This window comes from Haematobia irritans, chromosome 3 (assembly GCF_050003625.1).
Source record: "Haematobia irritans isolate KBUSLIRL chromosome 3, ASM5000362v1, whole genome shotgun sequence".
Taxonomy (NCBI): domain Eukaryota; kingdom Metazoa; phylum Arthropoda; class Insecta; order Diptera; family Muscidae; genus Haematobia; species Haematobia irritans.
The window spans coordinates 202,290,578-202,308,771 of record NC_134399.1 but is presented as its reverse complement, the minus strand read 5'-3'; the positions used below and the strand labels follow the sequence as shown (position 1 = coordinate 202,308,771).

Below are 18,194 nucleotides of genomic sequence, written 5' to 3'. Positions count from 1 at the left end.
CGAAACAAAATTTTCTATAGAAATAAAATTATGACAAAATTTTCTATAGAAATAAAATTTTGACAATTTTTTCTATAGAAATAAAATTTTGACAACATTTTCTATAGAAATAAAATTTTGACAAAGTCAGATTTTTTTGTTTGGTTTTGACAAATTTTCTATAGAAATAAATTTTTTTCAAAATTTTATTTCTATAGAAATAATAAATGTTAATTATATCCAATAAATGTAAATTATATCCAATATGTTAATTATATCCAATAAAGACAAACCTTTAGATATCAATAAAAATATATACATTTTTTTAAACACTTTCTTCTTCCTTCCAGGTCATAGAATTTACAAGGCTTTAATTTCTTTGCAAATGTTTCATTTGCTTAAATTACAGCTTATTGTCGTTAATGGTCGTTTTGAAACAATGGACATTAAATAGATTTCTTTAGAAATGTTGAATGCTCATTTTGTTTTCGTTTTCTTTTCGGGGCTATTGTTGAAAGCACATAAATTATTTCTGTGCAAAACTTGAACTTGTGTGCTTTTACTTTTTAATGACCCACTTCGTCAATTTGTCAATATTTTTAAGTGCTCGAATATTGTCTTTATGATTTATATTGCACATTAAAATCTCAAAAACATTTGGGAACTTGTGGAAGAGAATTGAGGTTTAAACAAAAAAAAATCTAAAATTATTTAAAACAAAAGAACAAAAAATCGAACATAAATTATAGACAATTTCTAAGAGATTACATCATAAATAAAGAGGAGCTAAATAGTAAATCGCCCAAACTCAAAGCAACCGACACAGGCGTAATTTAATAGTAAAACTCAAGCAATTATCTTAAATTATGGATGATATTTATATTTCTCTTCTCTTCCCTACTACCCCTAACGAAAACAGACTAAAGAAACTATAAATATCAAACAGCCGATTATTGAGTTAGTATTGAAACTTTATGGTTTTTCAAAAAACCGAAACAAATAAATAACGTCTAAATTTGAATTTAAATCTCGTGTTGGCATTGTTTGCAAAGTGTCAATGTACCAAAGTGAACTCCCCAACTAACATTGAATGTTTTTTTAATAAATAACCAGAGTGAAAAAAACTACGTTTTAACTTGGAATATTAAAAAAATTTTTGGAGAAAAAATATGTAAATAATTTTTATTTTGATGTTTGTATTAAGAATGACGCATACAAAGCAGACCGACTTAAAATAGTAAAGAAAAAAAAGCCTCATAATCATCATAGTCAATATTATTAACACTATCATTATCATTTTGATTATAATCAACATCAACTCATAAATACCGGATTGTAGCTCTAACACTAAACCAATCATCATTATCGTTAACACTACCATCATCATCATCTTAATCATTATGATCATTAACTTATAAACACTGTATTGTACAACCATTGTTATTCTCTGAATGAAGAGGAATGAGTGTGGTATGATTGTTGTAATGAGAGTGCTGATAACCATAATGATACTCTTCCATTTATCCAACTCAGAGTGTGGGTTGTAGTTTCAAGCTTTTTGGCTTTGCTAATCATCATCACCACCCCTCTTCAAGTCATGTTAAATGGTGTCAAAATTGTTTTTTTTGTATTCATTATATCGTTCTTTTTTTTTCCTCCATTGCAGTGGTTTTTTTTCGTGCTTTTTTGTGATCCTAAATTCAGTGCTAATTTAGCATTATCTCATTCGCATTCATACCAACACTAACCGCACACATACACACATATGAAATGAGAACAAATGTAAGCCTTCTCTATCATAGATAACTAAGTAATAGATGACCCATCGGTGTCAAACGCAGTCTGACAGTTCCCAGAATGAGGAATAAACGGAGAAAATAGCGGGAATTACAAATTCTCTCTTGGATTCGTTTTTACAATTTTCCTATTTTATCCACAATTTGAACATTTTTGATACACTAGATGATTTATAATCAAATTAAATATTCAAAAGTTCATATTTGAACAAAAAATTGCAACTAAAACCGCGAAAATACAAAATTGAATTTTTAACAAATTTTCTTCTTACGAAAAACACAAAACGAAATGTCAGAAAATTCATTTGGGCTTCTTCAACATTCTCTGGTCGGAAAGCGACGGGCCATCTATTAGTTAGGTTATCTATGTTCTCTATGGTGGGAGGAATATAAATGCAACTGTTGTAGTATTCAGTAAGAAATAAATGTTGGAATTTTACATACGAGGGTTGTATTAATATATCGGGGTTTGAGATGAAAATAATTTTTTGCAGAGGGAGCACCTTAACTGTTTTCAATTTTTTCGATCCCACTGGAAGTACAGCATGAATATATCTTTAGTTTGTTTTAAAATAATCATTTTATTTTTGAATAAAATTGGTGTTTTAAACTTATTTTCACTTATTTTATTTTTTCAGTTTTACCCGGTTTTGAGCTAAATAAAGCACCGAAAACCGGGTTTTGAAAAATTGGAATTTTCGAATAAACCGAAAAGCGACAAAATTTTATTTTTATAGTAAATTTTGCCAAATATTTATTTCTATCGAAAATGTTGACAAAATTTCATTTTTGTAGAAAATTTTTACAACATTTTATTTCTATAGAAAATTTTGTCAAAATTTTATTTTTTTTTAAGAAAATTTTATTTTCATAGAAATTTTGTCAAAATTTTATTTTTATAAACAAAAAAATTATTTTTATAGAAGTTTTGTCAAAATTTTATTTCTATAAAAAATTTTGTCAAAATTTTATATTTATAGAAATTTTTTATAAACTTTATTTCTATAGAAATTTTTATTTTATTTCATATAGAAAATTGTATTTCTATAAACAATTTTGTTTAAATTTTATTTCTATAGAAAAGATTCTCAAGATTTTATTTTGTCAAAACTTTGTTTCTATAGAACATTTTGTAAAACTTTTATTTCTGTAGAAAATTTTGTCAAAATTAGATTTTCATAGAAAATTTTATTTCTAAAAAAATTTTAAAAATTTTATTTCTATAGATAATTTTGTCAACATTTTATTTCTATAAGAAAATTTTCTATAAATTTTGTCAAAATTTTATATTTATAGAAATTTTGTATAAACTTTATTTCTATAAAAAATTTTATTTTATTTCATATAGAAAATTTTATTTTTTTTATAGAAAATTTGTTAAAAATTTTATTCTATAGAAAAATTCGTTGACAAAATTTTATTTCTATAGAAAATTGTGACAAAATTTTATTTTTTTTATAGAAAATGTTATCAAAGTTTTATTCTTATCGACATTTTTTCAAGATTTTATTTCTATAGAAAAATTTATCAAAATTTTATTTCTATAAAAAATTTTATTTCTAAAAAAATGTCAAAATTTTATTTCTATAGAAAATTTTGTCTAAATTTTATTTCTATAGAAAGTTTTGTCAAACTTTTATTTCTATAGAAAACTTTGGGAAATTTTTATTTCTATAGTAAATTTTGTCAAAATTTTTATTTCTATAGAAAATATTGTCAACATTTTATTTCTATAGAAAATTTTGTCAACATTTTATTTCTATGCAAAATTTTGTAAAAATTTTATTTCTATAAAAAATTTTGTCAAACTTTTATACAGTACACGAAATTAATATAGGTTCACCCATAAAATAAGGAAAACTAAAAAAATGGTTTACATGAATTTTATGTTTTCTATTTTTATTTTAGTACTTCATACATATACATAAAATTAACTTAAAATTAGTTGAATTTTCAAGCAAACTAAAATCGTATATCAAATTTACGAAAACAAGGTGCGAAATAAACATAGGTTCAGACTTCTAATCTTCTAAAGAAATACAGAAATGTTTTAACTTAGTAACTGGTACTGCATCCTTTATATTTTATAACATCAAAAATACGATTTTTCATCGAAATAGCCAAGTTTTGCAAAACCTCCAAAGGAATTTCGGACCACGCACATCTTATGGCATTTTTAAGATCAGAAGTAGATTCGTATTGCTTCCCATTGGCATAAACCTTTATTGCTAAAATTCCCCATAGGTTTTCGATAGGATTGAGATCTGGACTACGTTCGGGCCAATCCAAAAGTTTGATATTTTTAGCAGAAACCCAATCTTTTGTTACACGTGAGTTGTGAATTGCTGCATTGTCCTGCTGAAAAATGAAGTCCAGACCCATTAATGCCTCACCATGCTCCAACAACGATATTTCCAGCATTTCAATATAATTTTCAGATGTCATTCTTGTAGTTATCCAAGCCAGAGGAAGCTTTCCATGGTACGAAAAGGCTCCCCAAATCATGACTGTACCGCCATCAAAATTTCTACTCATTCGAATTTGCTTATTTTTACGTATATCACGCCAGTAATACTGGAAACCATCGGGACCGTATAAGTTGAACTTTTTCTCATCGCTGAACAATACATTTTTCCACTTCTCTCCAAATTCCATATGTTTTTTGCCCAAATCATGCGTTTCTCCTTATGAACTACAGTTAACGCGAGGCACGGAATTCTTTTCGTGAACACAAGATTTTCTGAGCTCTTTAAAACTTGTTGGACGCATCTGGTGGTGACTGGAAGATCAAGTTGACTCATTATTTGCGACGCAAAAACATTTTCTCGGGATGCGGTCCGAATAATTTGCGATTTTTGACGTTTCGAGAGTTTTGGTGTTCGTCCGGGACCATATTTTAATTTTATAAAATTATTAACCACATTTAGAGATCTTCCAATTTTCTTTGCAATAGCTCGATTGGAGAGATTTTGATCTTTAAAAGCCAATATTTTTCCTCCGCTGACAAAGGCTTTCCACGGGCCATTTTATTTTTGTGTTTTTGCTCAGCAAGAACAACAGGTACAGAGCCTCAATTCATTGATTACGACAATTTAACAATGTCGAGAAGTAATTAAAAAAATTGTTCTGTTTGAGCTCTAAATGTTACATAAACAATCTATAAACTACACTGAACCTATATTTATTTCGTTTGATATTTCGTGCAAAAGTATCAAAACAGCAAAAACAACAACATATGTAGCCGTATTCAATATATTGCAATGCTAGAACAATTTTATTATAGAAAGAGCCAACTATATATATTTATTTCTAAAAAGAGAACACATTTCTATGTGAACCTATATTTATTTCGTGCACTGTATCTGTAGAAAATTTTGTCGAAGTTTTCGTCGTTTATCTTAGTAAAAACAATCTCTGTATCAGAGAAATACGCTACGCAAAAATTACATTCGTAGTTTAACCCTTTCACTACCGATGTCCACTTAGAAGGACATTCGAAAAAGACACCAAATTCTATTTTCCCACTTAGTTTCGATTTATTTCTCGATGTTATTTTAAAGTAGAGGCTTTAATCTAAATAAGCTATTAATATTTTCAATATTGGTGAGCACTAAAATTCATTTTTATAAACTTCTTTAATAATACACGAAATATACGAAAATTTTAGACAATTTTTCTCCTGTATGTTTCCAGTAAATGGACATTTAAACAAAAACAATAGCTGATACTTTTACGGCTTCTTTTTTGTATTTTTTCTCACACTGTGAAAGATATTATAGCCAAATTGGGATTATTTTCGTAAGGCCATTTGGTCACAATTCAAGAATCAAATTTTCAGAACAAGCTCATATAGCTCTTGAAGTAATTTAGGTAGGTTCTCAAAATGACAATTTTTGTTCTACATGCTGTTAGTACAAGTAAAAACAGAAGAAATATTAAAGTTTTTAATATTAGGTTTATTTCGGTAGTGAAAGGGTTAAGGACATAAAATTGTTGGGGTTATTATAATATTTTTCTTTCAGTACACGCTAATTTCATAAATGGTAGACAATTATATTCATTTTTATGTTATTAGTTTTCTTGATAAAAAAAATAATAATAATAATAATACCACATAATACCTCTATTGTTCATATCTATCCATAACAAATGACCGATAAAGAAATTGCAAAGTGCTGGTATTTACACAACCCAATAATAAGCAGAGTGCATATGACGCCCCAAGTTTGATTAATTGATGATGAATGCCAATTCGCTGAGCACTTGAGTTATGCGCAACGAGGCTGATATATCAGCAATCAAATAATGTTCATTTTCCAAAGAGTCCCATAGATAATTCAACGCCACTACGTACTGGAAATAAAATTGATAAAGGCCAATAAATCAGTAACTTACCGCCACAGGTGACTTTCCCATTATTTTTCTTTTTTTTACGATTCCGCTTGTTTTTAAAGCAAAAGTCGTAGAGCCATGAAAAAAACGCAAAACGTTTAGAAGAAAAAAAACTGGATGCAGCGATTTGAAGTGCAAGTCGTTTTTTTTTTTGTTAGAAACGCTATTGCATAAATTGTTTAATAAATTGTTTGTCTGCGGTATGAAGGGGATCTGGTGGTATTACTGTTGACAATACACAAATCGTTTAAAAATTATTTGCGGTTTTTATTTGCTAGTTTGTGGTTTATTTTATTTTTTTTTTTGTCATTCACAATATTTGTTTTTTTTTGTTTTTGTTTTCTTGTTGTATAAAAACACCGAAATAGCTCCATCAGTGCTTTAAGGTTATCGAATGCAGCAATATCAATACATACGGTTTCAATTCATATTTATTTTTTTGGCATAGACAAATATTTTTTGTTGGTTGTTTTTTTTTTTTTTTTTTTTTTTTTGAATGAATGAATGAAAAACACACTGATATACCTACTAGATCGTATTGCAGCCAAGTTTTTAAATGACATTCAATATTATTCTAGTTTTGTTATTTCACTGAAAACATTCTAATGACGTCATTTTAATATTTTCTTAATTTTTTTGTTTGCAGATCATATACACTATCTTACATAGGAAAAAACGAATTATTATAGAAATTGAAGAATAAATTTTTAGTCCTATATATTTATGTATGCATTTACATGTAAAAATGTTTACTTGTAAACACAAATTGCAACTTTATATTAATTAGGAGCGGTCTCTTTAAAATAAAGTTTATTTGATGGAAGCACTAGACTGTAAGTTAAGATTAATGTTCAGGCAAAAGTCAACGAAAATTTCTATGTTATTGCCAGTGTAACTTTATTTCAGTTCATGAAAACAAGTTGATTTTACTTAATAGTCCATACACGGACGAAAAAGACTGTTTGGGTGTAAAAATTATATGTTTGGAACTCAAATTTTTTATACCCTCCACCATAGGATGGGGGGTATATTAACTTTGTCATTCCGTTTGTAACACATCGAAATATTGATCTAAGACCCCGGATGGTATTACAAATGGGCCATATCGGTCCACTTTTACGTATAGCCCCCATATAAACGGACTACAGGTGTGCGCGTGAGTGAAATTTCCCTCACACTCACGCACATTCACGGAGTCAAATATTTATTCACGCACGCTCACGCACGATAAATGTCGTATCCACTCACACTCACGCACATTCACGAGATGAAAAGCAGTACTCACGCACGCTCACGCACGAACTACTTTCACAGACTCACGCTCACGCACGATTCACGACAATTCCCGTGACTCACGACAAATTCACGAGACTCACGACATTTTCCAACCGGGAATGAGCAAAGGTAACAAAATTTATAAATAAAATATAGTCCGAAAGCTAAATCAATTTCATTTAACATAAGTAAGAATTAAATCTTTATTTTTTAAGAACTAAATCTTTATTTTTATCGTGAGCGTGATTTTGCAGAAATTGTATTCACGCACATTCACGAACCGATTTTATTACTCACGCACGACATATTCACTTTAGTCCCATTCACGCACATTCACGAGAGTTGCTTCTGATTTTATTCACGACTCACGTGATTCACGCGTGAATCACGCGTGTCACAACAATTTCGTGTCACGCGCACACCTCTAAAACGGACCCCCAAATTTGGCTTGCGAGGCCTCTAAGAGAAGTAAATTTCATCCGATCCAGCTGAAATTTGGTACATGGTGTTAGTATATGGTATCTAACAACCATGCAAAAATTGGTCCATATCGGTCCATAATTATATATAGCCCCCATATAAACCGATCCCCCGATTTGGCTTGCAGAGCCTCAAAGAGAAACAAATTTCATCCGATCCGGCTGAAATTTGGTACATTATGTTAGTATATGTTCTCTAATGACCATGCAAAAATTGGTCCATATCGGTCCATAATTATATATAACCGATCACCAGATTTGACCTCCGGAGCCTCTAAGAGAAGCAAATTTTATCCGATCCGGCTGAAATTTGATACATGGTGTTAGTATATGGCCTCCAACAACCATGAAAAAATTGGTCCACATCGGTCCATAATTATATATAGCCCCCATATAAACCGATCCCCCGATTTGGCTTGCGGAGCCTCTAAGAGAAGCAAATTTTATCCGATCCGGCTGAAATTTGGTACATGGTGTTAGTATATGGCCTCTAACAACCATGCAAAAATTGGTCCACATCGGTCCATAATTATATATAGCCCCCATATAAACCGATCCCCCGATTTGGCTTGCAGAGCCTCTAAAAGAAGCAAATTTTATCCGATCCGGCTGAAATTTGATACGTGGTGTTAGTATATGGCCTCTAACAACCATGTAAGAATTGGTCCATATCGGTCCATAATTATATATAGCCCCCATATAAACCGATCCCCCGATTTGGCTTGCAGAGCCTCTAAGAGAAGCAAATTTTATCCGATCCGGCTGAAATTTGGTACATGGTGGTAGTATATGGTCTCTAATGACCATGCAAAAATTGGTCCATATCGGTCCATAATTATATATAGCCCCCATATAAACCGATCACCAAATTTGACCTCCGGAGCTTCTTGGAAGACCAAAATTCATCTGATTCAGTTGAAATTTGGTACGTGATGTTAATATATGTCCTCAAACACCCATGCAAAAATTGGTCGAAATCGGTCCATAATTATATGTAGGCCCCATAAAAACCGATCACCAAATTTGACCTCCGGAGCCTCTTGGAAGACCAAAATTCATCTGATTCAGTTGAAATTTGGTACGTGATGTTAATATATGCCTCAAACACCCATGCAAAAATTGGTCGAAATCGGTCCATAATTATATGTAGGCCCCATAAAAACCGATCCCCAGATTTGACCTCCGGAGCATCTTGGAAGAGCAAAATTCTTCCCATTCGGTTGAAATTTGGTACGTGATGTTAGTATATGGTATCTAACAACCATGCAGGAATTGGTTCCTATCAGTCCATAATTATATATAGCTCCCATATAAACCGATCGCCAGATTTGACCTCCGGTGCCTTTTGGAGAAGCAAAATTCATCCGATCTGGTTGAAATTTGGTACGTGGTGGTAGTATATGATATTTAACAACCATGCCAAAAGTGGTCCATATCAGTCCATAATCATGTATAGCCCCCATATAAACCGATCCCGAGATTTGGTTTTGGAGCCTCTTGGAGGAGCAAATTTCATCCGAGTGAGTTGAAATTTGTGGATGACAGTCTTTCGTTGAAGTTTCTAGGCCATCCATGGTGGAGGGTACATAAGATTCGGCCTGGCCGAACTTACGGCCGTATATACTTGTTAAATATATATGCTTGAAGCCAAATGTGTTTGGGGTATATGTTACAGAAGCGATTTTTTTGAGGGTGTACACATTAAGTTGAAAATCTACTAAAAGTAGATTTGAAATCCCTTTTTTATAAGGCGAATGACATTTGAAATCTGGGTGCAGTGGATTTTGGAAGTGTAATGTAAACGAGGCATAAATTTTAAAAAGTGAGAGTTATTTTAATTATTTTTAGCTTACTTTAAAGAAATGAATCTTAAAAGCGCTATCAATATGGGCCCCATGAAAATTAGTCCCATCATCCAAGTGAGGTAGGTTAGGTTAGGTGGCAGCCCGATGTGTCAGGCTCAGTTAGACTATTCAGTCCATTGTGATACCACATTGGTGAACTTCTCTCTTATCACTTAGTGCTGCCTGATTCCATGTTAAGCTCAATGACATGGGACCTCATTTTTATAGCCGAGTCCGAACGGCTTTCCACATTGCAGTGAAACCACTTAGAGAAGCTTTGAAAACGCTCAGAAATGTCACCAGCATTACTTAGGTGGGATAATCCACCGCTGAAAAACTTTTTGGTGTTCGGTCGAAGGAATCGAAGCCACGACCTTATGTATGCAAGGCGGGCATGCTAACCATAGCACCACGGTGAGGTAAGACCACAGTTGGTAGAATTTGACCAAAAATGGTAGACTTTTTATGGTTTGGTGTAGATTGGTAGAATTCTTTCTGTTTTGGTTGATTTTGCAAAATATTCCTCTCTTCTAAGAGGTACTTCATAAACTTTCATATAAAATTAAAACTTTGAAAAAATTTTCTATAGAAATAAAATTTTGAAAAATTTTTCTATAGAAATAAAATTTTGACATAATTTTCTATAGAAATAAAATGTTGACCTCATTTTCTATAGAAATAAAATTTTGACAAAATTTTCTATAGAAATAAAATTTTGACAAAATTTTCTATAGAAATAAAATTTTCTATAGAAATAAAATTTTGGAAAAATTTTTTATAGAAATAAAATTTTGGTAAAATTTTCAATAGAAATAAAATTTTGGTAAAATTTTCAATAGAAATAAAATTTTAACAAAATTTCCTATAGAAATAAAATTTTGACAAAATTTTCTATAGAAATAAAATTTTGGTAAAATTTTTTATAGAAATAAAATTTTGGTAAAATTTTTTATAGAAATAAAATTTTGGTAAAATTTTCTATAGAAATAAAATTTTGGTAAAATTTTTTATACAACTAAAATTTTGGTAAAATTTTCTATAGAAATAAAATTTCGGTAAAATTTTATATTCCTCTCTTCTAAGAGGTACTTCATAAACTTTCATAAAAAATTAAAACTTTGGCAATATTTTCTACAGAAATACATTTTTGAAAACATTTTCTATAGAAATAAATTTTTGAAAAAATTTTCTGTAGAAATAATATTTTGACAAATTTTCCATAGAAATAAAATATTGACCAAATTTTCTATAGAAATAAAATTTTGCCGAAATTTTCTATAGAAATAAAATTTTGACAAAATTTTCTCTAGAAATAAAATTTTGGTAAAATTTTCTATAGAAATAAAATTTTCTATAGAAATAAAATTTTTGTCAAATATTCTATAGAAATAAAATATTGGTAATATTTTTTATAGAAATAAAATTTTGCTAAAATTTTCTATAGAGACAATCTTTTGACAAACTTTTCCATTGAAATAAAATTTTGGTAAATTTTTCTATAGAAAAAAAATGCTGGTAAATTTTTCTATAGAAATAAATTTTTCAGAAATTTTTCCATGGGAATAAAATTTTGACTAAATTTTTTCTAGGTATAAAATGTAGACAAAATTTTTTATAGAAAAAAAAAATGTTGACAATTTTTTCTATAGATCAATTAATTTTTTGAATAAATTTTTAATTAATTAATTAATTTAATTAATTTCTGTAATTGAAGACATTTCAATTAAAAATTAATTTGGATCAATTAATTTCGTGATTGAAGACCAAAAACATTTTTTTTTGTGTGAAAATTTTCTTTTCTGGTAAAATTTTCTCCAAATGATTTTTTGTTTGGAACCCATTTGCATTGTGAAAATAAACTCCAATATTTCATATGAAAATTAACATTTTCCTTTGGGATTATCCTTCGTTTGCAAGTGGGGTCTATTTACCATTGTCAAATGGTGGCAACTATACACCCTTTTGCTATTTCGAATAGCTTTGTATGGCTTCAAAATTTCTTTTTGCGTAGCCAGCCATCAGCCGGGATTTAAGACCTTTTCTTATGGAGAGAGTCAAAAGTGGGGCCAATGTGATTCCCAAGATATTGTTACTCACACTCAAAACAAAAAAAATTACTTGGTTACAAAGATTTTGAACTTCCCTTAAGGATTGATTCCGAGCCAATCAATACCAGAATCTTTAAGAGAAACAATATCTTTAATCTACGATCAATAAAATTAAAATTAGGATTTATGAAATGTTCACTAATTTTTTTCTATATATTAATAAAGCTATTCACGTACAAACAATTGTCAGTTTAAAAATCTAATTATAACCGATACTTCAAAGTAAAAAATGTTTTCTTAATTCCAAAAAAAAAAACAAAAAAAAAGAATTTAAACCAAAGATGAAATATCCTCAAAATAAGTCTTAGCCTATATTTGAAGCGTTCTTATCCCAAATATTTCGTTAATTTAAGGATAACTTTTTTAAATCAAAAATGTTTTTCTTTACTTTACGGAAATTTGCCTTAGTTCAAAGGCATACTACGCAAATTTCTAAAATTTGTGTCCTAAATTTAATAAAAAATTTCTTGAAGCGAAAATTATAAACTTTTTTAATTAAAATTTCTTTTGACCCCAATATTGTGTAAATTGCACATACTAAAATTTAGGTTGCGTAATCTTTGATATCACGTAAATATTTTTTTCAGTGCAGGTACAAATATTTATTTTTTTAAAACTTCATATTTCTTCATCAATGAGGAGTCATTTTCATCAGTAAGGGTTCATTTCTTTTAAATCAAAATTGAAAATGAACCCTAATTTATTTTGGGGGTCGATTTTCATGTTTCAGTTACTTTGTATTGGGGCTAATTTTCATGGGGCTTATATTTAATATGTTTTGGGACACTCTTTCATTTGTGTTTTGGGGTTCATTTTCTTGTGGCCCATTTTCAAACCGCCAATGTGGGTGCTTTGAATATGGGCCCCATGAAAATGAGTCTCAAAATCAAAATCTAGATAAATAAATAAAATTTTATGAAAAACAACAACACCAATTTGTTTTATTATGAAAATAAACGCCAATATTTTAAATGAAAATGGACTCCACTTGTGTGTGTGTTTTTTTATTTTTGATTGGGATCAATTTTATGAAAAACAACAACACCAATTTTTTTATTATGAAAATAAACGCCAATATTTTAAATGAAAATGGACTCCACTTGTGTGTGTGTGTGTGTTTTTTTTTTTTTTTTTTTTGTTTTTTAATTGGGATCAATTTTCGCTTTCTGGTTACAGATTTTAAGCTATAGACATAAGTAAAAGTGGGCTATAGCGAAAGCAAAGAATGGCGACATTTGAGAATTTCTCATATAGACGGATCCAAAGTGGCCTAACCACGGTTACCACAGTTGAATTCTACTACCAAAAATGATATATTTTTTACTGTTTGGTAGAATTCCTGATGATTTGATAGATTTTGCAAAATATTCCTCTCCAACTAAAAGGTATTTCACAAATTTCACACAATTTTCTATAGAAATAAAATTTTGCAAAACAAGATTGGTTTGTTTGGTATTTTTATGGTAGAATTTGGGAGCCACCGTGGTGCAATGGTTAGCATGCCCGCCTTGCATACACAAGGTCGTGGGTTCGATTCCTGCTACGACCGAACACCAAAAAGTTTTTCGGCGGTGGATTATCCCACCTCAGTAATGCTGGTGACATTTCTGAGGGTTTCAAAGCTTCTCTAAGTGGTTCCACTGGAATGTGGAACGCCGTTCGGACTCGGCTATAAAAAGGAGGTCCCTTGTCATTGAGCTTAACATGGAATCGGGCAGCACTCAGTGATAAGAGAGAAGTTCACCACTGTGGTATCACAATGGACTGAATAGTCTAAGTGAGCCTGATACATCGGGCTGCCACATAACCTAACCTAACCTAACCTATGGTAGAATCTCCTTCAAAATTTCTTAGACTAATTTTAACTTAAGTGGCAAAACGATAAAAGTGGATAGCCCCTGTCCGGTGTTTAAGGTTTTGTCCGATGGATAGAGCTTAAAGAGGGCTAACGCCATTCAGACGTGAATATAAGTTGACGGTCTTTGGCCGGTGTTTGAGGCTTTCTCCTACAGATATAGTGCGTGGGCTAACACAATTCCAAAGTGAATATAAGTGGGCAGCCTTCGGGCTGGGTTTAAGCCAAATCGGTTAAAAATAACAATGCCTAGAAGCCCAAGAGGATAAATCGGGAGATGGGTCTACAGGGAGGCTGATATGTAATGCATAAAAGTATGCATATCAGCCTCAAAAGCAAAAATGTCGGAAATAACAATTTCAGAATAAATTTAGATTTTTTCAAATTGGATACTTTTGGCACGAATTATGGCCTTCAAACGGCCGACAAAGCTTTCACATGCTGCACGAATGTGGCTTTGCTGTATTTGGGACCATTTCCGATTCCGAATTTCCGAACATGGGGGTATATCTCTGAATTTCATTTCTTTTTATGATTTTGTTTTATACATTTTTTTTTGTTTTCCATACAAAAAAAATTTGCTAATTTTGAAAAGTAACGTTATTGTTGCAAAAGTTTGTAAAACAAGTAAATTTGTATTCTAATTTATAGACGAATTATAATTTTTTATTTTTTTCAGTGCACTTTAATAAAAGTATTTCATTCTATTGAATACTCATAAAATAAAAAAAAAAGTTTATTAGTGTTCATTACAGAATCTTAAATAGACAATGTCAAATGATAGACAAAGTGACGGTATAATCTAAAATTTATTTCATTATTTTTAACAACATTTCCGTTGAGTTGACAATTTGATTTTATTTTTTTTTTTTTTTGCTTTTTATGTCATTTTCATTTGCTTGTAAATTGACACCTGTATTTTGTTATTTTTATTTTGCAAAACAAAACAAACAAAAAATTATAATAAAATTCATCACACAATCACTGTTAAATCATTTTGATGTGAATAAAAATCAACATCCGCCGGTTGCCATCGTATCGCACCAGAGATCATTCGCTCACAGATAACTATGAACACAAGAGAAGTGTGTAAGATAATTACGATTTAATTTTTATTTTTATATAAATTTACATGGTTTTTGTGTTTACTGCTTTATTTGCAAAAAAAAGATAATGTTGCATCAAAACTCTTTGTTAAGCATTAACGACGTAACATTTTTCGCGATAGGCATGAAATAAATCTGCAATCTGCCAGGGGGCCAGATTGACGGCATAGATAACCATTGCGCACGCGCGCTCGTTTTTGTAATGGCAAGCAATTGCCTCGACTTTGAATATCATATGGCGCCCGACTTAACATATAACCGCTGGCGTAACTAACATTGGTCACGTTTTAACATCACTTGATGCTTTAGGGGGTTTTCCGTTTTATCTCGAGCGAAAAATTCAGCACATTTTGCGCAGCGAGTGTCTATCGCAGATGAACGTATATGAGATACTGACTTAATAATATTTTTGGTTAATACGAGTTTTCCGAAAACAAACAAAACTCAGACACTCATCATCATCGTCGTCGTCGTCCCCATCAGACTCAGAGTCAGAGTAATAAAAAATGGAAACTTAACAACCAATAGCAACTGAAACAGAACACATATAAAAAACTACAATGGAAACAGATATGCAATTGTTTTAAAACGAGGACGATATAGAAACGCTGGTGCAATCATAAAATAATAATAATTATAATTGACTTTATTAAATGTTTTATTTTGAACTTGATTGCTATTATTGAGTTTAATTACACCCACTTTCAACATCATAAAATTATACTCGCTTTATATGGTTGGCTAATCGTGGCCATAGTAAATTTTGAAAATTGGTATGATCAGAAATTTTCAAAATTTGCTATGGACAGATAGAAAAAATAGTGTTTCTGATTCAATCTTGGAATTGATTTGATCCAAAAAAAAAAATTCTATAGAAATAAAATTTTGACAAAAAATTCTATAGAAATAAAATTTTGACAAAATTTTCTATTGAACTCCCACTTTCAACATCATAAAATTATACTCGTTTTATATGGTTGGCTAATCGTGGCCATAGCAAATTTTGAAAATTGGTATGATCAGAAATTTTCAAAATTTGCTATGGACAGATAGAAAAAATAGTGTTTCTGATTCAATCTTGGAATTAATTTGATCCAAAAAAAAAAATTTCTATAGAAATAAAATTTTGACAAAAAATTCTATAGAAATAAAATTTTGACAAAATTTTCTATTGAAATAAAATTTGGACAAAATTTTCTATAGAAATAAAATTTTGACAAAATTTTCTATAGAAATAAAATTTTGACAAAATTTTCTATAGAAATAAAATTTGGACAAAATTCTCTATAGAAATAAAATTTTGAAAAAAAAAAATCTATAGAAATAAAATTTAGACAATTTTTTTAGAAATAACATTTTCACAAAATATTCTATAGAAATAAAATGTTTGTCTAAATTTTCTATATGAATAAAATTTTGACAAAATTTTCTAGAGAAATAAAATTTTGACAAAATTTTCTATAGGAATAAAATTTTGACAAAATTTTCTATAGAAATAAAATTAAAAAAAATTCTCTAGAAATAAAATGTTTAAAAAAATACCTATAGAAATAAAATTTTGACAAAATTTTCTATAGAAATAAAATTCTGAAAAAACTTTCTATAGAAATAACATTTGGACAAAATTTTCTGTAGAAATAAAATTTTGACAAAAATTTCTATAGAAATAAAGTGTGGACAAAATTTTCTATAGAAATAAAATTTGGATAAAATTTTCTATAGAAATAAAATTTTGACAACATTTTCTAAAAAATACAATTTTGATTTTGACAAAATTTTGACAATATCTATATATATAAAATTCAAATTATGTTTGTTTATTTGTTTGTTTGTTTGTTTGTTTATTTGTATGTTCCGGGTTGGCGCGAAAATGGCAGAACCGATTTACTTAAAACTTTCAGAGATCGTGGGGGGCACTCATGTGCTGAAAATAGGGTACCTCATTTTTTGACATATGGTCGCGGAGAGGAACCTCCCCTTTGTCCGACTTTTTGAAAATTAGACCAAAGTTGACCGATTTCCACGAAGTTTTCAGGGATAGTAGGGGGTGATCCCTAGACAAAGATTCGCAATTTTTTTTCTCGAAATTTGATCGGGAGGGGGACCTCCCCCTTAAGAGACTTTTTGAAAATAGAGCTTGCTTGAAATCGGAAACGGCTGAACCGACTTATTTGAAATTTTAAGAGAGGGTAAAGGATGATCATGTGGTAGAAATAGGGTAAATCATTTTTATATTTCCGGCCCGGGGTGGTTGGGGGTTACAACCGCCTTGCTCGATTTTTTTAGAATTGGACTTACGTTTTCAGATTTGCTTGAACTCGCAGACGGTTGAAGGTAAAATATGATCATTTGGTAGTAAAAGGTACTCCCTTTTGTTATAGCCGGTCGTGGAGAGGTACCTCCCCCTTGCCCAGCTTTTTGTTAATTTGACTTACGTTCTTCGATTTGCTTAAAATTTTCAGTGAAAGTTGGGGGTGACTATGGAACAAAGATCCGCAACTTCATTTTCTGAAATTGGATCAGGGAAGGGACCCTTTGCCGGAGGGGTACCTCCCCCTTGCCAATCCTTTTACAAGTTTCGGATTTGCTTGAAGTCGGAAACGGTCAAACAGATTTACTTGAACTTTTCAAGAATGTAAAGGGTGACCATGTGGTGAAAATAGGGTACCTCATTTGTTGGTATCTGGTCGGGGAGGGGTACCTCCCCCTTGCCCAATTTTTTTTAAAATTGGACATAAGTTCTCCGATTAACTTAAAATTTTCCAGGATGGTAGGGGTGGCCCCTAGAAAAGGAACCGCTAATTTATTTTTCGAAATTTAGTCGTGGAGGGGCCTCTCCCCTTTACTCTACTTTTTTTAAATACAGTACAGTAAAATACAGTGTACAGTACAGTCGAAGCTCGGTTTAACGAACGATATATTGTCAGGCCCTTTCGTTATTTAGAAAAATTTGTTAAATCGAACGGGAATATTAAATGTTAACTTTTATTGAAAATCGAAGTTATTTTACCAGATGAGTAAAAATTCATAATCATTTGAAAAAATTAAAGCACAGAGACACTTAAAAAATAATCCTGATGAGCTTGATATATCTAGGTTAGGTTAGATTGAAGAGAGGATCCAATATTCGCTGTCGTATGGGGGCCTATATACACCCATGTCATAATTTGTATACTCTAACTTCTTAGACGAATTGCCTAATTTGTTTCCAGTGCCCGGTTTCAAGAATGGCCAGGCATAGGTAGTGTTCATAGGGAGCCACCGTGGTGCAATGGTTAGCATGCCAGCCTTGCATACACAAGGTCGTGGGTTCGATTCCTGCTACGACCGAACACCAAAAAGTTTTTCAGCGGTGGATTA

The 18,194-nt window shown here is 30.7% G+C and overlaps 1 protein-coding gene across 4 annotated transcripts in view; it reads right to left on the bottom strand.

Annotated features, from left to right (window-relative positions):
• The window catches only part of Kap3 (kinesin associated protein 3), a 194,715-nt gene that overhangs the window by 105,647 nt on the left and 70,874 nt on the right, over positions 1–18,194 (bottom strand). The window contains exon 1 of one of the 4 annotated variants that reach the window (XM_075302268.1): positions 6,171–6,818. The exons of the other annotated variants lie outside the window; for them this stretch is intronic. Within the exon in view, the coding sequence (XP_075158383.1) occupies positions 6,171–6,191 (21 nt within the window). The 5' untranslated portion in view covers positions 6,192–6,818. Of the gene's footprint in view, positions 1–6,170; positions 6,819–18,194 lie in introns of those variants that run through there. 4 annotated transcript variants of the gene reach the window in all.